The sequence below is a fragment of the Primulina tabacum genome, chromosome 5, assembly GCF_025594145.1.
Source record: "Primulina tabacum isolate GXHZ01 chromosome 5, ASM2559414v2, whole genome shotgun sequence".
Taxonomy (NCBI): domain Eukaryota; kingdom Viridiplantae; phylum Streptophyta; class Magnoliopsida; order Lamiales; family Gesneriaceae; genus Primulina; species Primulina tabacum.
Window position 1 is genome coordinate 41,001,992 of NC_134554.1, and position 25,460 is coordinate 41,027,451.

At 32.2% G+C, this 25,460-nt stretch overlaps 2 protein-coding genes across 2 annotated transcripts; both read right to left on the reverse strand.

The window, feature by feature from the left end:
- Window positions 1–7,172: 7,172 nt before the first annotated feature.
- Window positions 7,173–7,781, reverse strand: LOC142544480 (zinc finger protein 11-like). The gene has a single exon (XM_075651524.1). The coding sequence runs from the start codon at window positions 7,779–7,781 to the stop codon at window positions 7,173–7,175; it is 609 nt and encodes a 202-aa protein (XP_075507639.1).
- A 12,553-nt stretch (window positions 7,782–20,334) lies between these two features.
- On the reverse strand, window positions 20,335–21,887 carry LOC142547697 (FHA domain-containing protein At4g14490-like). Its single transcript, XM_075656090.1, has one exon. The coding sequence runs from the start codon at window positions 21,795–21,797 to the stop codon at window positions 20,433–20,435; it is 1,365 nt and encodes a 454-aa protein (XP_075512205.1). The 5' UTR covers window positions 21,798–21,887; the 3' UTR covers window positions 20,335–20,432.
- Window positions 21,888–25,460: the final 3,573 nt, after the last annotated feature.

Below are 25,460 nucleotides of genomic sequence, written 5' to 3' on the forward strand. Positions count from 1 at the left end.
TTTGATGGTTCTAATTTTTTTTTTTTACAAGAACACAAGAAAGATTTCTTGGGTTGAAAACTACTAGAGCTAAGAATTATTGAGAAGTCAGAAGGAAGAAAGTTTGATAGCTAGGGTTCGGATTTGAGACGGGGAAAGGAACAGAAAACTCAAGACTAGCTATTGTCTTGTCCCATGTTATTTATATTTTGATGGGGACATATTTTTTTATGAGATTTTATTTAATTTATTGGTTTGTTATTCTTGCCGGCTTAGAAACTTCTCCCTTTTGTTAATTTTTAATGTGTCCATGTCTCCTAAATTGCCTATTTCTCTTGGTCAAAACAACATACAATGTAAATCGTTAAAATATAGTATTGATTCAAGAAATTTTTCGTTTTCACCGAAGTTTTATACGTGTCCGATATTATATCAACAAGTGTTTTACACGTCCAATACCATATCAACAAAAATAATTAAATCCATTCCTATTTTGTCAAGCTATCTTAGGATGCATGATAATGTTCATCAATCATATATAGTTGGGAAGTTTGTTCCCTTTTCATGTGCAATACAAACAAGATTGAAAATGAATCTATTCTGGTTTGTTTCTTCCTTTCTCCTAGAGATTACCTCTTTTTAGACACATATCAAATCAATTATCTCATCTTTTCAGTTATTATTAAGGAAGTATTGACCCAAGTTAAGAAAATATTTTGCCAAGAAAGACTTTTTAAGTGGATTTTTAAAGCAGAAACAATTTATGTTTGGGTATGATAATTGAAAAATAATATTTTTGTTTTAAAATTAAAGCTAAAGAATATATATAACATCATTTGCACTTCTCGTTAATTGGGGGTTTTTTAGCGCTTTTAAAAGTAGGAGAAATTTACATTTTTGGTAATGTAGTTAACACTTTTTTGTCTAGTCGTCAAACAATTCACGATTTTAATCCAATCTTGCATTTTTCACCAGAACGTTGATGTAACATCAGAAATATCATCATTTTTCAATGTCATGTCAATACTCATATAAAAAATTAATAAGAAAAAAGTACTAATTAGTAGACTAATACCCTAAATTACCTAAAACATGATCAAAAATAAAAAATATGCTAGTTATGTTGGGATTGAAAAATAGTCTAGAGGAGAATAAATGAACTAGTCTTTAATTTTTTTTTTAAATAATTCGAGCCGACCTTAACAATTATTGGTTGTTAAAGCATTTTCTTAAACGTCTAGAAGTAACTGGACTACTTAAAAGATTTTGATTCTGAAAACGGTCAGGTAAGACTAGTGATATAATATAGATTCAATATAAGCAAACATTTAACAATACGGTTCGATAGGAACAACAAAGCAGACATAGATGTAAGGTGTAAATAAATAATACACAATATTTATGGATGTTAAAAACTCTTACATCACCCTTTCTCTCACTTAGGAAAAATCCACTAAAATACTTTGACTTATACAATCCTTTTACAAACTTACTTCGATTAGGATTGATCACTGCCTAAATTGAAGCTCTTAGTAACAACTCAAACAACACAATAAATAAGTATGTCTGTCTTTGAAACCCTTCGTTCAAATAGATATAACAACTCTTCGACTGATAACTTTTAATGGCTAGAGTTGGTGAAGTGACATAATTTTATAATCAGATGATCTGATATATGAAAAGTAATTATATGCTAGTGAACAACTTGATATTTGAAAGAATATGAGTGCTCGAAATCTTGTATGTTGCTGATTGTAAAAGTTTCAGTCTCGTATCTTCTTCAATTTTGAATCTGCATATTTATACACGAATAAGTACTCTAACTGTAACGCCCCAGATTCGACGACTGTCCTCACTGTATCAAGACGGGTCTTTCCAGCGTGCTTATATCCTCACTCACATGCACCATAGGAAACTTCCCAAGGGGTCACTCATCCCATAATTGCCCCAAGTCAAGCACGCTTAACTTTGGAGTTCTTATGTGATGTGTTATCGAAAAAAAGATGCACCTTCTTGATATGTGTAGTACATATCAAATCTTTTAAGCCCTCCTCAACTACACAGTCTCATACCTGAACAGTTTCAGAATCTCTCTCCTTCCGGTGTAAGATCGGTTCATTCATGTTCCCTCCGCCTAAAAGCCTGTCAGGAGCCGCTCATTGTCCGTGCAACCTCATGGCATCGACAATCACCCCCCCTCTTCGGCCACGGGCCTCACACCAACAGGCGGAAACTTTCAATATTCATATGCACTAATACCCGACAAGATGATATTGTCAACTTCTCTTTATAGTACAATGTATTTAATGTTCATTTATTGTTTTTTTTACGTATTTGATTAATTTGGATTCTGTGATTATTGAAATATCATGAAACATTTCTGATATTGGGAGCTGGTAGGATATTTTCCATGATTTGTCAATGTAATTTAGTTGATAAACCAGTTTGCGACTTGATCGTATTAAAGCGGCCAGGTTGAATAATGGCTTGAACTAGAACAACTTAATATAATCATTTCAGTGAGAGCGCAATCCGATTTGACTTCACGGCAACCAGCTAAAAACCTGAGAATACATGTAAACAGCAGCTAGATCCCGAAACATCCTGAAACTGTCTATTATCACTAAAATTTAGAATATTATCAATCTAACAAGTTTTATTAATCGAAAATGTAATTTTCCATGAAAACTATTAAAGTCCAATCAAACATAATTATTTTTTATATTTTTATTTTGAAATATATATCTTATTTCAAAAAATTCCCATCCAAATATTTCATGTTCTCTAGCTTTGACAAGTTTACAATTGCATGCCATCCATACCCAGCTAGCTAGACCAACTATCCTTCTCTTCAAGCTTATAATCAATCTCATGTGTCTTATAAGTTGTTTTTGGATGTTATAAATTATAAGTCATATGGTCTTATTTTGAAAATAAGCTTTTAATATTTTTGAAAAAAAATATAAATGTAAAGAAGTAAAACATATCAACATATTATTAACAAAATTATAAAAATTACACAATACCACGACAATGATGCGATGGTTATATTTTTGGGAGGCTAAATATTTATAATAATATTTATATGGATTTTTTGGTGTTCTAAAATATTACAATAAGATTTTAAAAAATAAATTAAAGTGGCCCAACTCTTTTTAAAGAGTGAATTTAGGCATCTTGTAAACTATTTCAATTTTAATTTTTTTTACCAAACACAATATATAAATTGTCAAACTTCTTATTTTTACATCTTATAAGCTCGGTAAAAAAAGAGGAATTTCAATTTTCATTATTGCATGTGTCTCTTTGGAATTTTGATAATTTATGTTTTAAAAATTATTTTAATAATTAATCTTTCACTTTTTAGAAATTTATCAATTTTAATCGAGAGTGTTGATGTGACAATGCACATATGAGCATCATGTTGGCACCATGTCAATGTCAAAGTTAGAATCAAATTAACACCATGTTAGAAAAATAACCAAAAAAAAAAAGAATTAAAACTAAAATTTGATAACGTAAAGTACCAAAATAGCAAAGAGGTAATTATATAAAATCAAAATTTTAATTTTCCCTAAAAACATATTTACCAAATATTCGCACCTCATGATTTTCAAATTTTCAAGAACTATATAGATAGAAAAATAAATTTATGAAAAAATATTTTTTCACAAAAAAAGAGGAAAGAAATCGCCATTTTCTCTATGCATTCCAGGGAGTTTCAACAGTTCTAAATATACTTTTTAAAGCCTAAGAAATTTTTTTAAAAAAATTAAGCTTTATAAAAAATAATTTATTCTAGTTATTAAAAAATTCAAAAGAATTTAATTACATGTACAAAAAAATTAAGCTTTATAAAAAATAATTTATTCTAGTTATTAAAAAATTCAAAAGAATTTAATTACATGTACCACATAGGATTCCCCAGCTTTAAGTCCAAAACGTAGCATATGTCTTATATTGTGAACATGTTAAGCTGTTTTCACGACAGACAAAGAGACGGCTAAATCACGCGTTGATGAAACTTAAGAATACTTTTGACTATTTCTTATGAAACAAAGTTAGCAGAAATTGTAGTATTAAATTACAGCTAATTATCATGAGATTAATTAATAAAATAATAATTAATAAAGTCTAAATATTATATAATATGTTAAAAAAAAGTGATGGGACAGATTCACAAAACATCTGTGAAAACAACTCGACTGGTTCCCTTTAGCTATAGCTACTTTGAAATTGAATTCTTTGCCTACTTAATTCATTTTGAAATGTAAATTTTAAATTATATATTAGAAAATATTGTGCATGTGCGAGCAAGATTTGTTCATATTATTTGATTTGACTAAGCCATATCGTTTGTATCAATGCATGTCTTTAGGAGTTATTAAATTGGTAGAATTTATAGTGACTTTTCTGATGAGATGTCTAGTTGAACTTTGGTGATATTATATTCAATAAATTAAAGGAAATTATATAATTTTCATTGAGTATGTTTGTCTAATTACAATTTTAGTTATGTGTTATTAAAATTGAGTTTTAGTCTTATATTTTTCAATTTTTTAAAAATTTTAGTCATTTTTCATCGATCATGAATGCTAATGATGTGACATTACATACAGAGTCACACCTAAGATTTCGATCATATGTTATAAGTCGAACTTAAAAACTTGAGCTTTCAAATATTTAATTAGTCATCAATTTTTTAATTAAAGGGTTTTTCAAATTAACCATAATGAGCCCAACTCCATTGGAATCATTTTCGAATAGGAATTCCCTAATATTTTTATCAATTTTTTCTTAAATATGCGGTCATGGACATTTAAAAGCAAAGTAACTCTCTGAATTCATAATTTCATGTTAAACATCTTCGATACTATTAATATTATTTTTTTCATTCAGTTCGTTCATATTGAGAGCTCGAGTCACTTTTTATTATCATACTCATTCATAGATGAATTAATTTTTTTTAACATTATTGTTGTTTTGATTTTCTCATTACACATCCGTCAAATTACGAATTAAATTTTATTTATCATTTTACTGTTGTCGTTAAAATATTTATCAATATCTCCAGTCTAGTTCTGAGTTAATCATACTTCTCCTAGTTTATTTTCTCATTCTTTCCACCCAAAAAAATGTCTTTGTATAATTGATTATTGACTATATATAATAATAAAAATCTATCTATTATAGCTATAGATTATTATATAACTTATAAATTTGAAATGCATTTGTAAATTAATATTTATTCAGATATGTACGTTTTACATATATTTAATATTCTTTTCATTAACGAAAATAACAAATTGATTGCAGAAGTAATCCTTCATAAATTTTGCATTAAAAAATACATTGTTAACGGGCAAGCAAGTTGGCCTATTTCGTTCTATGATTTTCAAACTTGTCAAAATTTGCAATTTTCTAACTAGTCAAATTTTGCAAAATTTGGTATTAATTGTGTTCAAATGATGCAATATAATTGTTGATGCTACGTAAGAACTTCGATGAAATATAACTAAAATCTAGAAGAAAAAAAACAAAATACTCCGATGAAATAGAACTAAAAGACAAAATCGTATTACACACGCATTAAAATTTGGAGTTAGCCAAGTCTGAACTCTGAAGTACATTAAAATAAAATTTGAACCCGAAACCTAATTAATTATGATGAAGCTAATATCTTACCACTCTAGCCAATGTGTATTCATTGGATTGCGTTTCTAATTCAGTCATAACAACTAATTCCATTTAAGGAAAGGTCATCATTCCATTTCACAACCGGGAAGTTGTTGGGAACATGCAAACCATCAAATTTTGGGAAATCCCACCAATTAATCGATCAAACATCACTTAAAATCGATTATTTCATGACTCTCTTGAAAAAAATTGAATATTCTTCCGGTACATTGCTAAAAATACCCAAAAAAAATTTAAGATTTGCTTTCAGTTTCTGTGACAGAAAAAATGTTTTTGAATTCTCTGGGCCTTTTTTACTTGAATGAAAAGTGGGACAAAAATTGAAAATATGGTACTGATAAATGATACTTGAGTATTAATTGTTTCATATCTGATATCAATATAAAATCATATCTGAAACAGTTGACACTTAAATATCATATATTAGTTCCAATATTTTCAATGTTTCATACCAATTTTCATTTGAAAAATATAAGTGCAATTAATATCAATATTTGTTGTACATGTTTGAGTACTCAAAAATCATAAATTAGTACTGGATCCGAAATAGCTGTCACTCAAATATCATATATAAGTACCATATTTTTTATTTTTTGTACTGATATTCATTTGGGAAAATACATATGGGCTCAGGGAGTGCAAACACATTTTTTTTGTGAATCAGAGAGTGCAAAAACATAATTTTTCTGATAAGGACTAAATGTAAATTTAAGTTTTAGTGTGGGGATTTAAAGAAAATTTACCCTTGGCCTTATAGAATATTTAATTATTCACTATACTAATTTAAAAAATAATTCCAAAACACACACTCACACATATAGATAAAAAGATGCATGTCTAACACAAATACTCTGAGATAATTATAGAAATGAAAAAACAAAATGCAAGTGTGTTTAAGGTGGACATGGGTGGATAAAGATATTAGACATGAATTATAGGAATTTACATATATATATATTTATATATAATATATATAAAAGAGAGAGCTAACACTAGATAGTGATATGCTAACACTATATAAGAACATCAATTTAAAATTGATAAATTCATAAGTACTTCCAAGTACATAAAATTTAAACAACACTAGCAAGCATATACATCAAGACTATGCACTAAATAGCACCATCATAATTTAGCTAAAATTTCTATAAAAAAATTGTACGAAACCAACCCATTGATTGTTCCATTCTCCGAAGGCAATAATCGAAACTTTCTCTCGCGAACCCGTTTTTTTCTCCCAATGCATTGTAACTGGTGGCGGAGCCACATATATGACCATCTAGACTACTCATTTTTTTAAATAATTACGGATATTTTTGAATTAATTTGATATTATCGCGAGTGGCTCAATTAAAAATGTTAAAGGGAGTTTAAAATCATATCTAGAGAAAATTAATATCCTAGCTCCGCCATTGATGTAATAAGAGATGGATCCGAGAATTTAGATAAATACGCTCGATAAATTTTGGAGAGTGAAGTTGCATGTATGGGAAAATTTAAGCATATCCAAGCCTTAGTTCCAAATCCAAATCTTCCTTGGGATGACTACTCATCGAGCCCATCTGTAAGTCCAGCCGTACATATTCTGCTTTCTTGACAACTACCCATCCATCTTCATGCACAAATGGATCGAAGTTCTCTCCTCGTAACGTATCTTTGGCGACGAGCCGAAGATCCCGAACTGGGATAGCAGGAGAAACCGTGGGAGCAACCAAGTGGGAGGTGAAACGTGGTGATAAATACGACGTTGAGGATGACAGGTACCCAATGCTACAACTAGGGTTTGGTTCAAGATTAGGGTTTTGCAAGCAAAAATGACAACCATTAGGGCCATGACTGTATATTCTCGTTGGAGACTGCCTCATCCTTGCTCTCTCTCTTCTGTGAACATTCATGTGGCCTCCTAGAGCTTGAGCTGATCTGAATTCCCTTTTGCAAAAGCTACAAGGATAAAATCTTGGAGTCCATGAAATTAAGTTGGCACCACCTAAATCTTGTGTTTGACGATCTCCTATGCACTCATTGCAAAAATTCAACGGGTTCTTGAATTTGTGGCCATTTATTTCTCTCGTTTTGCTACTCGTGGCGATGCTTTGGCGCGTCATTTTGCTGCAGAGACAGGTTTTCTCCATGGTTTTTTTCTTGTTTGTAAGTTAGTATAACCAAGATCAAGTGCTTATGGAGAGAGGGGGAGTGGAGCTAGCTAGTTTCAAAGAAAAGTGAGTTGGTAAGTGACTAGGAATTGAGTTGAATATGTTGACGACGATGTAGAGATGGGACTTGGGACAATAAATGATTTTAGTGTGAGTGCTAGCATAGTGAGAAAAATTTGACTGTTACGTTGCATTATATAAGTAGACGAGAAAAAGCCAAGTTTGTGTTACACACACACACACACACACAGAGATATATATATATATATAATTAAGTTGGTTTTATAGATTTTGATTCTCTGATTGATCACATTAGTCTTGGTATAATAAATTGAACTTTTTGCCCATTTAGTTCGATTTTCACCAGAATATTAATACGGAATTGAGCGTTTCCAACTGCCGAATTTTGATCGATCAAATGACCAAAAATTCTAGATAGACTACATTATAAGACAACCTTGCTTTCATCCCTGTAGATATATATAGACACAAGAATTGTTGCATTCTAAGTTTGCGATAAAGTCTGAGTTTAAGATTCGATTGTAACAAACCTCTCACCATTTGTACTGAATAGTATGTAGAGTTAACATCATCGACGATCTAGCACCCGAATAAATACTAAGATTTGAAGATGGTACCAAATAATTGTAGACCAAAATTTAGCTCTACATGCAAACTATATACATCTTTATCAGGTAACAAATCTGATAAATTTTTAAAATATTTATTAAACACAAAGCTAAATTGAAGATAACTCAGACATCAATACTGTGAAGCTAGAAATCGAGCATCTCATTGGATGAGAATTAACTAGTGGCTGGCGTTCCCTATGTTTGGGCCACTTGCTAAATGGAGAACCAAGCTATGCAATATAGGGAAAGTGGTATAGTAGATGTTCCTTATTCCTCTTGACATTTTCACGTCAAACTTTATGTCAAATTGCACAAAAATCTTTATTCTGTTTCTGCTTTTTATGAATGCATTCCATGGTTTTAAATTGCCAAGAAATATTTATTATGATCGGGTAGGTTGGGGAAGCTAGCTTGGACTCTGGCTATACATTAATTTCTTGAGTCGATTAATTGGTCCATTTGAAATAATCATGATTTCTTGGTTGATGCATGTTCGTATAGGAATCCAGAAATTCTTTGCCTGCTAAAAAATATGACATCTTGGTTATCATTTCATCTGAAAACGTTAGTACTCGAGGATTGAGTTGGGAAATTTGATGAGTAATTAACAGGTTAAGCGGTGAAGTCGTCAGGACGAAATTTTTTCAAATGTGATGTGTGATTTTTTCTGTGTATGAATTTTAGGGAAAATTGCAATTTTCTGTCATTTGTATTTGTCTCTTTTTTGTGTTTTTTTTCTTCCGTGTTGTCAAAATTGATTTTAGTCCTTTATCTTTCAATGTTTTTTGAAATTTTAATCGTTTATCATCGAAAGTATTTGATGTGACATTGTAAATCGAAATCAAAACAGGCTATCAAAAATTAAAATGGGAATCGTGGATTTATTATCCGGTATCTAAAAATAAGAAACTGGAACCGTAAGTTATTCCTATATATTTTAAGTTTTTACAAAAACTCATGTGAGACTATTTCACGGATCAGTTTTGTGAGTCAGATATCCTATCCAACTCGATCCTTGAAAAAGTATACTTTTAAATCTAAATATGCATGTCTCATGGATAAAAATATGTGAGGTCATCTCATAGGAGACCCACTTTTTAAGTTTTGTAGTATACAAATTCATACACCTTAATCAAACAATATAATATATTCAAATTAAGTTCGATCCTTATTTTTTTATTTATTTTTTCAGTAAAAAGAAATAAATATTCATCATGTTTTGTAACATAATTATTGAATAACTGACTTTAATGAATTAGTTTTGACCTCAGAAATTATAATGTTATTTTTTCCTTATTTTTAAAATTTAAAAGAATAAATTACAGTCGAAATCGGCTCGAACCATAATCAAATCGTATCAAAACCATCAAGAAACGGGACAGATTTTTTTAAAAAATCTGCAATCATACCTAGCTAACAATTTGCAATGTGACAGATGAATATGGCCTTCTTATGCTTCTTTTTTGTCTTATACCAAATTGGCAACTTCTCACATGAAGTTGTTAATTTTGCTAATTATTCTTCATTTATTTGTAACTTCACTTCGAATCTGATCAAACGTAAGGTGAATTTACTTTTTACTTCCTCTGAAATTATTCCTTTAGAACTTTCACTGGTGTTTTGTTGTCTTGTCTTTCTCCACACAACTAAGGTTTCATTTCTTTAATATAATATGTTCCATCAATCTTTCCTTTTCTTTTTCTAAGAATTGGGATACAGATACCGATTCAAAAGTAATATATCAGTTTTTTTTTTCCGGAGCACACCGGATATACATTTGAAATAATGCAATAACATCCAAACTATCAATGGCTTTTTTTTAAATGATAGGTTTCCATGGATTTGGTAGATTTTTATTGACTTTTATATATATATATATATATATATACCTTTGAACTAATTATTATTTAACATAAATAACATCTTCACTTTGCAATAAATTTACTTATTTAAAAAGTAAATATGTTTAATATATTAAAAAAAATCACAATTCAATTTAACAAAATTAAAATTTCAATCCCCATGTTTATTCAACATGCATAAATAATTGATCAATATAGATAAATAACTAATCAAAATTATGAAATTTGATAAATTTTAAGCAGTTTTTTTATGAAAAAAATCTTAAGTTCGTTATTGTCAATATGATCAATGTCACTCCACATTCGATTTGCTATAGCATCCCTCCGTGCATTTGCATTTGCTCGTTATTGTTCTTCAGTGTCAAATATTTGATCAAAGTTGTTATCATCGTAAACTTGTTCTGATGAAGGTTGTGGAACTTCATTCTTTGGTTCAACTGGAAATTCATCAGTACAAGTTTACGAGGATAACAACTTTGATCAAATATTTGACACTGAAGAACAACAATGAGCACACACATAAACATCTGAATGCCAGATGTACTGACTTCCTCATATCACATTATATGCAAAATTTGGATCACACACATAAACAGATAGAAACAAACAACGAACGGAACACAGAAAGAGATACATAAAAATCATAATATGTTTTTTTTTATCAAATCAATAATGATTCAAGAAAGGTTTCATACTTCTGAAATTCGAGGAACCCTCGTCTTCTCTTTAGAGAGGAGAAAAAGCGTCGTTTTTGAATGAGGAAGAGAGATATATGGGTGAGAAAGATATTTTATTCAATTAAAAGTCTACCAAAATCTCTAGGATGGGTATAAGATAATTTTTGAGTTTTTATAAATGTACCTAGAGTTTTAAGGTTTGTACATAAAGAGTTATATTAGAATCATTGTAAATCGATAGAAATATTGGATATCTATAGATTTTATAAATTTTTAAAAAGTCAAGTTTAAATACCACTAGACTTTTTAAGATTCTAAAAAAATCTAATTTGAATACCACTAAACTTTTATAGAGTTAATAAAAATTTATGTTCAATACCTCTAGACTTTTAAACTCTACAAAAATCAATAAAAGTAATTAAATTTTCAAGATTGAATACACCCCCTACATTAACCAGGTAAATTACAGTTGACAAACTCTGTGGGAAAAGCTCGCTTAAGAAGTTGTTGGTAAGGGAAATTAAACTCATTATCATTGGTCATACGTTTACCTACTTCATCAACTCGGACACCCCTCGAACATATCAATTTAATTTATATAATGTATATCTATAATTCTCAGAGTTAAAGTAAGGGGAAATTGTTGACAAAACTATGATCAATAACACAAATTAGTGTCCATTCCCCAGATCATGAAAATTTTATACTTCAATCCTTGAGACACACCAAAACTTGTTTTAAACTTCCCGATAAACTAATTTCCATATTTTTCCCTTTTATTTTTGTCCCCCTTCATTCAAGCTGAAGTCGGAAAAACTCAATCCCTACCCACCAAAACCAACTGACATCGACACCGATCGACCAAACTCGCGGATGGTGAAATCAGTCCTAAGAATTTTGATTTTGGGGAAAAAACACGCAAATCCTACATGTATGCTTGGGAGGGAAAGAGAGGTAGTGAAAGTTTTTGCTAGGATAAATATTTGCTTTGATCTTATTGTTTATGTTGTTTTTTGCTTATTTTTCATAGTTCTTAAAATCGAAAATTTTGCTAAAGTAACTGTATTTGCTTTGATCATATTGTTTTCTGTTGTTTATTGCTTTGAGTTAGTAATAAGATATATAAAGGCGATTCCCTTATAAATTTGTCTGTAACTTATATTCGTGATAATAAATTCATTTCCCCCACTCTTATTCATTAAATATGCATATGAGTTAGTAATAAAACAAAGGCGATTTCCCTACAAATCCATGCTTAAATTCTCATATTTTATGCTTAAGTGTAGCCTTATCATACAATATTTGTGAATTGATATGCTCAAATCATCATATTTTATACCAACATTAATGTTGATATAGTCTTATGTTTGATAGACAAAACTCATGGTATTAAGTTTATTTATCAACTCTTACATATACTTGTGTTCAAATTATCATGTTTTATGCTTAATTATAGCCATGTTATATCATATTTTCGAGGTAATATGCACGGATGAATATCATATTTTAGGCGACTATTATATATTGTTGATAAGATTTCGTGTTTGGTAGATCAACATCATTATAATAAGTTATATTTCTCGATTCTTATTCATTAAATATTCATTTTGAAGAACTCAAATTGGTAAACTCCAGCCACCATCTAGAAGGTCCACGGTAGGTGCAGCTATTGTTGATTCTCCAATGGCTGCCATCGTCCATTCACACCAATTAACATGTGCAGAATATCCTCTATAAATAGAGGCTTCAGCACGTTGTTTAAATCATCTCATTTCCAGTTAAAGAATCCTAATCCCAAGTAGAGGAGAGCCTTGAAAGTGCTGTGAGATTTGAGAGTTTTTATTTCTTTCTGTAAATTAAATTTATGAATTGAATATATTGATTTTTCTCTCAAATTAGTTTGATCTTTGATAGTTTAATTCTCAACAAGTGGTATCAGAGCCTGGTTAGAGGTATTAGCCATCAAAGGAGAGCTCTCTGTGAAAAATTCGATTTCGTGAAAGTGTCTGAAATCTTGTTTTGATTATACCACGACGTAGCTCTCGTTCCCAAGAGTCTACCGGTATTTTCAGATCGAAAATCGGACATCAAACGAATTTTCTGTGATTTTTCAAAAGTTCTTTACGAAGAAGATGAACAGTGCCCACCACGTCATTGCCACGTAAGCGTCCAGTCAGCGCCACGTCATTGCCACGTAAGCGTCCAGTCAGTGCCACGTCATCAGCACTATTCAATTTTCTGAAAATTACATTTTGGTCCTTATATTTTCTGCTCGTTTCAAAATGGTCATTTATCTTTCCTAAAGTACAGAATGGCCCCTGAACTTTTGGTAATGACTTAGAGACCCCTGAACTATCAGAAAGTTATATAGTGATCCCAAAATTTTCAGCAATAGAATTTCTGACCCCGAAGTGCCTATTCCACCATTTTCGGCCGTTCCGGACACAACGGTGTACTCCGTTTTACGAGATTCAGCTCCTATTTTGATAGATAAATATTGAAGATGACCACAGAAGAGTCAACATCATATTCTGGAGCTATGATTATGCTCACGACAACCAACTACACGCTGTGGAAACCTCGGATGGAAGATCTCCTCAGCTGTAAAGATTTGTTCGATCCCGTAGAATTGAAAGGTGAAAATCCTGATCCAACCAAAGCGTCAGAGTGGAGGAAATTAAACCGAAAATCTATTGGTCAAATCCGACAATGGATTGATCATAGTGTCTTCCACCATGTTGCACAGGAGACAGACGCATATGCTCTCTGAAAGAAGCTGGAGGACATGTACCAGGCCAAGACCGCTCGAAATAAAGCCCTGTTGATGAGACGGTTAGTCAATATGAAGTTCAAAAGTGGAACTTCTGTTGCTGAGCATACCAATGAGTACCAGAGTCTGGTAAATCAATTATCGTCTGTAGAGATGCCGCTTGGAGATGAGATGCAGGCACTCCTACTTCTCAGTTCGCTTCCTGATAGCTGGGAAACACTTGTAGTTTCTCTCAGCAACTCGGCTCCAGATGGCAAACTTACCATGTCCATGGTTAAGGATGCCCTGTTCAACGAGGAGGCCATGAGAAAGGATATGAGCACAGACCAGACTCATGCCCTTGTCACAGAGCCCCGAGGAAGACAACAAGAGAAACAACAAAGGGGTAAAGGCAAATGGAGAGGCAGAAGCAAAAGCAGAGGCAGATCCACCAATGGCAGAAAACCTTCGTATAAATGTCATCACTGTGGAATAGAGGGTCATATGAAGAAGAATTGCTACAAATGGCTAGAGGAGCAAGGCCAGACCAGTTCCCAGTCGAAGAACAAGGGTGGAGAAATGCTAGTCATCATTCCTGGAGATGTAGCGTTCTGTTCGACCCATAATGAGACATGCCTTCACGTTTCAAAAGAAGACACAGAATGGGTGGTAGATACTGCAGCTTCCTACCACGTGACTTCGCACAAGGAATACTTCATGACATACAAAGCCGGTGACTTTGGAGCAGTGAAGATGGGAAATTCCAGTTCCTCTGGATTGTAGGAATTGGAGATATCCAAATAAAGACAAGTGTTGGAATTACAATCACTTTGAAGGATGTCAGACATGTGCCAGATCTTCGGCTCAATCTTCTTTCTGGAATAGCCCTTGACAACCAGGGCTATGATAATCATTTCAGCAATGGCACATGGAAGATATCAAAGGGTGCTTTGATAGTCGATCGAGGACACATTTGTGGCACACTGTACAAGACTAACATGAAGATATGTACAGACACCCTCAACGTAGCTGAGAAGGAGGGTTCTCAAAATTTGTGGCACCAGAGACTCGGCCATATGAGTGAGAAAGGGTTGTCTACCTTAATAAAGAAAGAGCTTATCATCGTTGACAAAGATGCTACGCCAGATCCTTGCATTCATTGTCTATTTGGTAAGCAGCACAGAGTCTCATTCAGTTCCTATTCAACGAGAAGATCAGAGTTGCTCAGTCTGGTACACTCTGACGTTTGCGGTCCCCTGGAGGATGAATCACTAGGCGGAAATAAATATTTTCTGACTTTCATTGATGATGCTTCTCAAAAGGTGTGGGTCTATTTCCTGAAAACGAAGGACCAGGTATTCGAATACTTCAAAATGTTTCATGTCATAGTAGAACGTGAGACTGGGAAGAAATTGAAGTGTCTCCGGTCAGATAATGGAGGCGAATACACTTCCAAGGTGTTCGATGCGTATTGCAAAACATACGGCATTCGACATGAAAAGACGGTCCCTCGCACCCCTCAACACAACGGTGTAGCCGAAAGAATGAACCGGACAATCATGGAACATGTTCGGAGTATGCTCGGTATGGCTAAACTGCCAAAGTCATTCTGGGGAGAAGCAGTCAGAACCGCCTATTACCTGATCAACAGATCACCATCAGTACCACTGAATTTTGAAGTTCCGGAGAAACTGTGGTCTGGAAAGGATCCATCATACTCACACTTAAGAGTATTTGGATGTTTGGCGTACGCACATGTATCCAAGGAGCTCAGACAAAAGCTTGATGCAAGGACCACTCCATGCATTTTCATTGGCTATGGAGATGAAGAATTTGGATACAGACTATGGGATCCAAAGGAGAAAAAGGTGATCAGAAGCAGTGACATTGTGTTCCATGAAAGCCACACAATAAAAGACATTGAAAAACCTACAATGTCTCAGAAGTCAAATGTTGGTGCTCTAAATTCAGATGCAGCACTAAACCCGTTTGATATAGTGACAGAATACATGCCAGAAGCAGAAGCTGAGGAAGAAAGGGGTGTTGAGCAGGGGGAGCCACAACCCACTCCACCAGATGTTCCAGGATCATCACAAGGCCCAGATGATGGTGAATCTTCTCAGACTATTCCAGAAGTTCGTAGGTCTGAACGAGGACGGATTCCATCTCGAAGATATACGGAATCCGAGTACCTTCTGCTTACTGAAGATGGAGAACCAGAGAGTTTCCAAGAAGCACTATCTCATAAGGACAAAGAAACATGGTTGTCAGCAATGCAAGATGAGATGGAATCTCTGCAGAAGAATCACACTTATGAGATCCTAGAACTTCCAAAAGGGAAGAAGGCACTAAGAAACAAATGGGTGTTCAAGATGAAGAAAGATGGCAGCGGACAAGTGGTGAAATACAAAGCACGATTGGTAGTCAAAGGATTCCAACAGAAGAAAGGAATTGACTTTGATGAGATATTTTCACCAGTAGTCAAGATGACGTCAATCCGAGTTATACTTGGCTTGGTAGCAAGTATGAACTTGGAGCTTAAACAGATGGACGTGAAGACAGCTTTTCTTCACGGAGATTTAAAAGAAGAAATCTATATGGAGCAGCCAGAAGGTTTTGAGGTTTCAGGTGATAACCTCGTTTGCAAGCTTAAGAAAAGCTTGTACGGTCTAAAGCAGGCACCAAGGCAGTGGTACAAGAAGTTTGACTCATGCATGGCAAGTCAAGGCTATAAGAAAACTGCTGCAGATGAGTGCGTTTACATTCAGAAATTTTCAGACGGGAGTTTCGTTGCTCTTCTACTTTATGTAGACGATATTATGATCGTGGGAAAGGATGCAACGAAGATTAGTCAGTTGAAGAATGAACTCTCTAAGTTTTTTAAAAAGAAGGACTTAGGACCAGCTCAACAGATTTTGGGAATGCAGATTGTTCAAGACAGAAACAACCAACGGTTATGGTTATCTCAGGAGAAGTACATTGAACGTGTGCTCGAGAGGTTCAACATGAACAACGCCAAACCAGTCAGCATTCCACTTGCCAATCATTTCAAGATGAGCAAGAGTGCATGTCCTTTATCCAAGAAAGAGATCGGGGAAATGTAATCAATACCATATTCTTCAGCTGTTGGAAGTTTGATATATGCAATGGTATGCACAAGGCCAGATATTGCTCATGCAGTGGGAAAGGTGAGTCGTTTTCTCTCCAACCCTGGGAAGCAGCATTGGGAGGCAGTAAAGTGGATTCTCAGGTATCTAAAGGGTACTACTAAATTATGTCTTTGTTACGGGGGATCTGATCCAATATTGGAGGGCTATACGGATGCAGATATGGCCGGAGATATTGATAGTAGCAAATCTACTAGAGGATATATCTACACTTTTGCGGGGGGGGGGGCTGTCTCATGGCAGTCACGACTGCAGAAGTGTGTTGCTTTATCTACAACAGAAGCAGAGTATATTGATGTCGCTGAAGCTGGGAAAGAAACGTTGTGGCTAAAGCGATATCTTCAAGAACTTGGAATCAAGCAGAAAGAGTACAAGGTACATTGTGACAGTCAAAGTGCTCTCGACTTAAGCAAGAACTCCATGTACCATTCCCGTACAAAGCATATTGATATTCGATATCATTGGATACGTGAAGTTATGGATCGACAACTGTTGAGACTAGTTAAGATTCATACGAAGGAGAATCCAGCAGATATGTTGACAAAAGTGGTAACGCGAGAAAAGTTAGAGCTATGCAGAGACATAGCTGGAATGCTTGTTTTGGATATGGCTGGAGGGGGAGAATTGAAGAACTCAAATTGGAAAACTCCAGCCACCATCTAGAAGGTCCACGGTAGGTGCAGGTATTGTTGATTCTCCAATGGCTGCCATCGTCCATTCACACCAATTAACATGTGCAGAATATCCTCTATAAATAGAGGCTTCAGCTCGTTGTTTAAATCATCTCATTCCCAGTTGAGGAATCATAATCCCAAGTAGAAGAGAGCCTTGAGAGTTCTGTGAGATCTGAGAGTTTTTATTTCTTTCTGTAAATTAAATTTATGAATTGAATAGATTGATTTTTCTCTCAAATTAGTTTGATCTTTGATAGTTTAATTCCCAACACATTTAAGTTAATAATAAAACAATTGTGGTTCTCGTGTAAATTTATGATCGACTTCTCATGTTTTATACTCGATTGTAACCACAATACACCATATTTGTGAGTTGTTATTTTGAAATCTCAATTTTATCAAAATAATCTTTTTATAGGGTCTTGCGGTTGATTGAAACAAATCATGGTAATAATTTCATTTCTTGACTCTTATTCATGGTTTACTGATATCAGTCCCTAATTTTTACTCCTCTAAGGGGACGAGGCCATATAACGGTTACAATCCCACCGTGTAAGGGCCATAAACATATCATGCACATTGGAATTCTCACTCATATCCAGTTGAATTCTTACAGTACCAAAACATAAAACGTGTGACAATCTTATCAAGAAAGGGTAGAAATAGATTAACGGTGCTCGATCGAAAATTTCAAAAACGAAATAATTCATATACAAAATATTTTAAAATAAGCCTGCTTACCTTAGACCGCAAGAAAACATGAAGAACTCGAAAACCATAGAATAATCATGCAATCGACACTTCGAAAACGCAGCAGCACATTTGCCTAAAAATCAGCCGCTTTATAAAATTACTTGCGCATTATTGAACCGTTGGGTCGGGATTAAACATTTATAGTACCTTCACAAGTACATCAAATAAATTATGAACGATGGAGATCGAGTTTGGAAGTCGTTTTAACCTGCTTATAGAAAAAAATCATAGGTATGTTGTTCCCACCTAAAATCTGAGCAGTTTTCTTACGTAGGCTATAAACAAAAAACTAACGGTTGGATTTGGCTGAAATTTGGATATGTTATTCAAAACATATGAAAGCATATTTTGAATGGTGTATATTGGATTCTGAGCACATGAGCGAGAGAAATCATTTTCTGAACTTGGACAAAACTTTGATGACTGCAGCATAATTTTTGAGAAGAGATTTCGAAAATATAGAGAGAAAACTCGATAATTGAGGTGTAAATTTTGAATGAAAACTTCTCTTATTTATAGAGGGGTGACAAAAATTTTACCATAATTAGATTGATATTCTTCTCTAATTTGGAGATGCTCCTTCCATAATTTCGAGATAATCCTTCTATAAATATTGAGATGCTTCCTTATTGAGAAAAACTGTCTTGTATGTAATATTTCCTTCCAATTAGGTGGATATTCAGTCTTAATTTATCGTGTATCTTACCATGAATTTCGATTTTCATGTATTTATTGATTTTTCAAATATAATGTATTATTTAATATTTTCGAATTTATTATTTTTATAATAATATCATAACTTCTCGAGTGAGTTTATCGTCTCAAGCCCCAGTTTAAGAAAAGCCCAAAAAATAGTTATACTCCGTGTTCGCACTCTCTCATCCCAAACTCTCAAATCTCGTCTCTGGCCTTTAATTTTTTCTTTGAGAATTAAATAAAAAATGTATTCAAGTGTGATATCTAAAGAAATATTTTTTATGGTCATTCAATTTCCTTTAAACAAGGACGTGTGTTATTTGATTGATAAATTTTTCATAATATATGGAATTTCCTTGAAGACAGATTAATTTTTTATTTTTAAACGTTATATTAATTTTAAGTTTGTTGTAAATGTATAGATTTCAGGCATATATCTGTACAACATAATTTTTGAATGAAATATATTTTTAACATTTTCCTGAGTTCATGATGATTTTCGTGAAATACTGTATATAACATTTTGTTAGGTATTCGGTAAACAATGAAAATAAAGTAGGAAAAAACTTGTGTGAGACAATCTCATAGATCATATTTTATGAGACAGATATCTTATTTGAGTCATCCATGAAAAAATAATATTTTATATGCTAAGAATATTACTTTTATTGTGAATATCGATAGGGTTGACCCATATCACAGATAAAAATTCGTGAGACCGTCTCACAAAAAATATACTCAATAAAGTATTATTTGTTTTTGTAATTTGAGTCTATACACCATAAATTTAGTTTTGAAAAACTTCACCTTCTTTAATCTAAAGCAAATAAAATGACACCCTTTATGGTCTTGATACCACTAAAAATCTCAGTACATGCTGCAATATCTGCTATTTTACTAGTTTTCTCACAAAGTTGTGATGTAGGATCCAAAAATCCATGATTCAGCTAATAGATCAACCCTTTAATGAAGCTGGAATCCAGGTAGTAGCCATGAAATTAAATCCCTTCTCGCCAAAGGAAAAAATAAATCCTTACTCAGACAGATATCCCACATCCAAGGTGGAACTGGATAATGAACATTTCCAGGCAAAAATTGCATGCAAGAAACTTAATGTTAACCATAAGGGGGCATATATGATGGCAACAAGTAATTGTTCTAGCACGAGTTTTATCCCCTAAATTATACAAAAACTCACCCCATTATCCTAAAATCGTGGTCCACCATTGCTAACAGCTGCAAAATGGTACACTAATTCAATATCATAAGCATGACATTGAGCTGCTAATATCTAAAAAAATTTCGACCCTCCAGTATCATAAAGCATTAAATCAGTAACACGGTTCAAAGTTTGCAAAAACCTTGAATTTTTTAGCTCAATCCTCTGTCACAATTAATCTCTCTGCTTATCATTCTTCTTCTGCAACATAAACTCGTTTAATTTCCGGACATTTTGTTCCATAGCAGAAATCATCTCTTCTGTAGCGTCAATAATCTGTTTCGGAAGATGAACTTCCAAGAAATCAAACCATTCCCCGAGTGTCATCTTCTCCAAATCCACAACTGTCTTCTCACTGCTAACATCACACTCTTTCACCCCAGACATGCTCGCAAATCCAGCACCAGACTTTATACTCTCCTCTACCAACTCATCAACTCGGGTTTCTAAGCCACCCTTATTTTCTTCACAAATTTCATGCTCCAACTTTGGTTCTTCCGTTGTTTCTACCTCTAGAGCTGTTGCTTTTACGGTTAAATTGCGCTTTCCCTTAGTACCTTTTTGTGTCCTTTTACCATCATTGACAACAGAATCCGCTACAATTTCACCCAAACTTTCTTCCATCCTTGAACTCCTAGTCCTCCTCGTGCTCACTCTCAGCCCAACACTCTCAATCCCTTTCAAATCATTCAAAACATAATCAGTCTTCTTCGAATTTCTAGTCCTCACGTTCGTAATCCTCCCTCCTTTCCCTTCAAGTTCAACCACTTCGCAATCAGACATATGGGTATCAGTTCCCAAATCCTCCAAATTCTCTTTCTTGCTTGAATTTTTATTATTTTTTGAACTCAATTTACCCATATTCTCCATTTCTTCTTCAATTTCATAATCACCATTCACCAACACCTTAGCTTTTGATCCTCGGGTCCTCCTTCCGCCAATTTTCGCTACACAGTCATCTCCCAAATTTAAACTCTCACTTCCCAAAATCCCAACTTTTCCCTTAGCACGTTGACCCCTCAAATTATATCTACTTCCCGAAACATTACCCTCTAACCCCAATTCCGAAACCTCGTCAATCACCTCCAATTCCACACCTTGATTCTTCCGGCCCCGCCTCACATTCCTCCTCCCATTCCCACGATCACCCTCACTCTCACCCCCATTATTCTCAAATTTTACCTTAATCATCGTCGTTTCCCCAATCTTCACCACGTCACCATCAGAAAGAACAGCCGGTTCAGAAGGTTGTACCTGAGTGTCGTTCAACACGGTGCCGTTTGAAGACCCGAGGTCCGCCACAGTCCAACGGCGACAGCCCGAATCCGAGCTCGTTTCGAGCTGAATCACCAGGTGCTTCGAGGAAATCCCCGGGTCTTTGATGGACACATTGTTGCCTCGAACAATCCGGCCGATTCGGACACTGATTTCGGGCTTGAAGGTGATCGTTTGGCCCGACAACGGGCCCTTCTCCATTATCAGTTTCAGAATTGAGCACCGATCTTCCTGTTGAGCGGCTGTTGGTCTCCGCGGAGCCATTTGGATCAAGGTTTTCGAATGCAGCGGAGGATGGAGGAATCGCGTTCGAGAGGGAGGATGGCTTTCTGGAGAATTTGAACTGATCTTGGATCTTGGATTTTTTGTTTTTCATTAAAATTAAAATAAAAATCCAGCATAATTCAAATAATTGTGAAAAATATACTTTTAACTAAAAATATCAGGTGAATTGGATAGAATTGAACAATGATATTATTCAAAAATTGTTCAACCCAACCCAACTTGAACCTGAGCCAACTTGAAAACTCTTAACCCGAACCTGAACATGAATCAACCCGATCAACCTGATTAACCCGATTTTTAATTTTTTTAAAAAAACTTAAATAAAATTCAAAAATAAATATTTTAATTTAAACATACAATAACAAAATCTCCCTCATATATATGATTTAAATTTAAAAGTCTAATGATAGAAAAATAAAATAAATTTACTAAATCAAATAAACAATTGTGTAAAAAATAAAAATGTTCAAAATAAATATTAAATTATGAAAATTTATGATATAAATATACAATAAATATTTTTTCAAACATACAATACATATAAATGTAAGCAATATTTATTAATTATATTTTTTTAAAAAAAATTTAAAATTCTTGGTTGACCCGAACCCAACCCAACTCGATCATTTTTTTCAGGTCAGCTATCGGGTCCAACCTGATCAGACCTGAACCCGAAACCCCAAACCTAAACCTGATTTTTTCGGGTTACACCGTATCGAGTTGATGTGTCGTATCTGATCTTGACACCCCTACTTTTAGTGATCTTAAAATTCTCTCTAAACATTTCAAATAAATATTTTTAGTCTAAAAAAATTAAACTTTTTGAAATTTGTTTATTTTAAAGTGTAATTTTTTAGAGATTTTTTGAAAACAGACGAGAAACAAAAGCAGAGAGTATTTGAAAATAAAATAATAAAATTAATATAATTTAAAATTTAAATGTTTAAAATTACAACAATATCCTTAACATATATAACATTATCTTTTTAAATTATCTTTACTTAAGTATTCATCTCATAACAATGTATTTATATAATTATTATTAAATTTTGAATATTTTGCAAGGTTTGAAAATTTATATAAGGTTTAAAAAAAATAAATGAAAAAACTTGTATAAATGAACAAAATATTTAATTAAAAAATAAATAGTAAGTCTCTTGTGAGACGATCTCGAGAATTTTTATCTGTGAGATATGTCAAACCTATCGATATTCACAATAAAAAATAATACACTTAGCATAAAAAGTAAAAAAAATTCATGGATGCCCAAAATAAGATGTATCTCTCACAAAATACGATCCGTGAGACCGTCCTACACAAGTTTTTGTCATAAATAAATATGGAAATGTAAATTATAAAAAAATGATTATCAAAATATAAAATGATTGAGAGCAATTGTAAAATATGACGAATTTTTTAAAGATCTGATATCCACATACATTTCAAAGAACTTCCATTTAGCTAGAATATAAAAAGTGCTTCTTAAAAATTCTCCCTAAGTCTCTTAGTTATGGCAGTCATCACCATTAATTTAGTGGGGTGTATGCAATTCAGAGTTTTGATGACTTTTAATGACTTTTCAAATGATATACTTTTATGGATTTGATAGATTTTTATTGATTTTTATGGATTTGATAGATTTTTATTGACTTTTACAGAATCTCACATATTTATAAATAGAATTATATGGATTAATGTAGACTTTTTTGCAAGATTCTTTTAGACTTTTGTGGATTTTTTTTTAATAGAATTTTATAAATTTTGACATATTATTTTTTTTTATTAATTTCTTTGAACCAATAATTAATTGAGATATATAATATATTCAGTTTGAAATTATTTTCAATATTTATATTAATAAATAAATTTACTTATTTAAAATTTAAATCATTTAATCTTTACATGTTTATATATGTGGGTTTGTATGCATATTTGTAAATTTTTTAAAATACATCAATTGATTAACATGTAACCTTGTTTTTAAATTGATAATATACATGTGAAAAAAATATTATTTAGTATTGTGTGAATATAATTTTGTATAAAAATATCATATCTTACATATTAATTAAAAATGCTAAAATAAATTTAAAAAATCATAGTTGTTACGAGACTATTCAATTATTAAGAATTAAGCAACATTTTTTTAGATCTTCTTTTATTATTATTGAATATTATGTTAATTTGTATAAATCATAAATTAAAAATCACAAAATCAATTCTAGAATTCAAAATTTCATATGATATTAAAATAAAAAATTATTAAATGAACAATCAGCCAAAAAATAAAATTTTTGAAAAAGAAAGATTAAAATATATATAGATACACTTCGAAAATTTGAGAGAGTGATAGAAATAGATGAGAGGAGAGGAGAGAAAATAAGAAGAGATGTGATGTGAAGCGACATAGAGAAAAATAAAGAGCTTGTGTATGAGTTAGAAGTTTTAAAAATCTATCCAAATCTTTAAGTTGAACCAAATACAATTTTTTACAATTTATAGTTGTATATTAGGCTTTAATGTTTGTATGTTAATGAATTACATGAATTTATTAAAAGTTTATGGAAAATTTGAATATCTATAGACTTTTATAGAGTTTTTAAAAGTCAATGTTGAATATCACTTGACTTTTTAAAACTCTATAAAAGTCTATTTTGAACACCACTAGACTTCTATACAGTATGTAAAAGTCTTAATTGAATACATCTAGACTTTTAAAATATACAAAAATAATTAAAAGTCAATAAATTTTCTATATTGAATACACCCCCTTATGGTTAAATGTTATGGCAAAGACTAGTTTACGATATTTATTAAATTATAAGGACCACGAATTCAAAAATTAATAAATAAAAATATTTAAAATTTTATATTATCACATATATACTATATAAATATAATTATTTTCTTTTGTTTTTACTATATATAAATAAAATTAATAATAATTTTTTTATAAAAACAAAAAAATTATTAATTTTTTATAAAAACAAAAAATATATACTTTTGATTTTTACATGAAAAAACAATGGAATATCTTTTCAAGATCAAGATATTATAGAAATTTCTTAATAAGCCCATTTTTAATGGGTTTTCCAATAATTTCCTATATAAAATTAATATTATATATGTATATATATATATATATATATATATATTCAATGTCTATGACACTAACTAACCGAATCTGATATCAAATATATATGAGTAGGTCTCTTGTGAGACGGGCTCACAAATCTTTATATGTGAGACAGATCAACTCTAACGATATTCACAATAAAAAATAATACTCTTAGAATAAAATATAATACTTTTTCATGGATGACCCAAATAAGAGATCTGTCTCACAAAATACGACCCGTGAGACCGTCTCACGTTTTTGTCATATATATAATTGATTTTTTTTTTTGAAAAGTAATATTTCAAGAAATAGATACGATTTTATTTTTTCAAGAAATCAAATATAAATATGTATTATATATAATTATGTGTGTAAATATAAAATATTGATAATAAATTACAAAAAATAAAATAATGCTTACGTAAAAAAAATTTAATCTTGAAACTTTCATTTGTTTATTTTATATAAGAAAATCATAAAACATGGAAAAATAACTCATCTTTTATTTCAAGATTAAGCTTGCT

Coding starts and splice junctions, on each gene's coding strand:
- LOC142544480 (XM_075651524.1), bottom strand. CDS start 7,781: ATGACGCGCCAAAGCATCGCCACGAGTAGCAAAACGAGAGAAATAAAT.
- LOC142547697 (XM_075656090.1), bottom strand. CDS start 21,797: ATGGCTCCGCGGAGACCAACAGCCGCTCAACAGGAAGATCGGTGCTCA.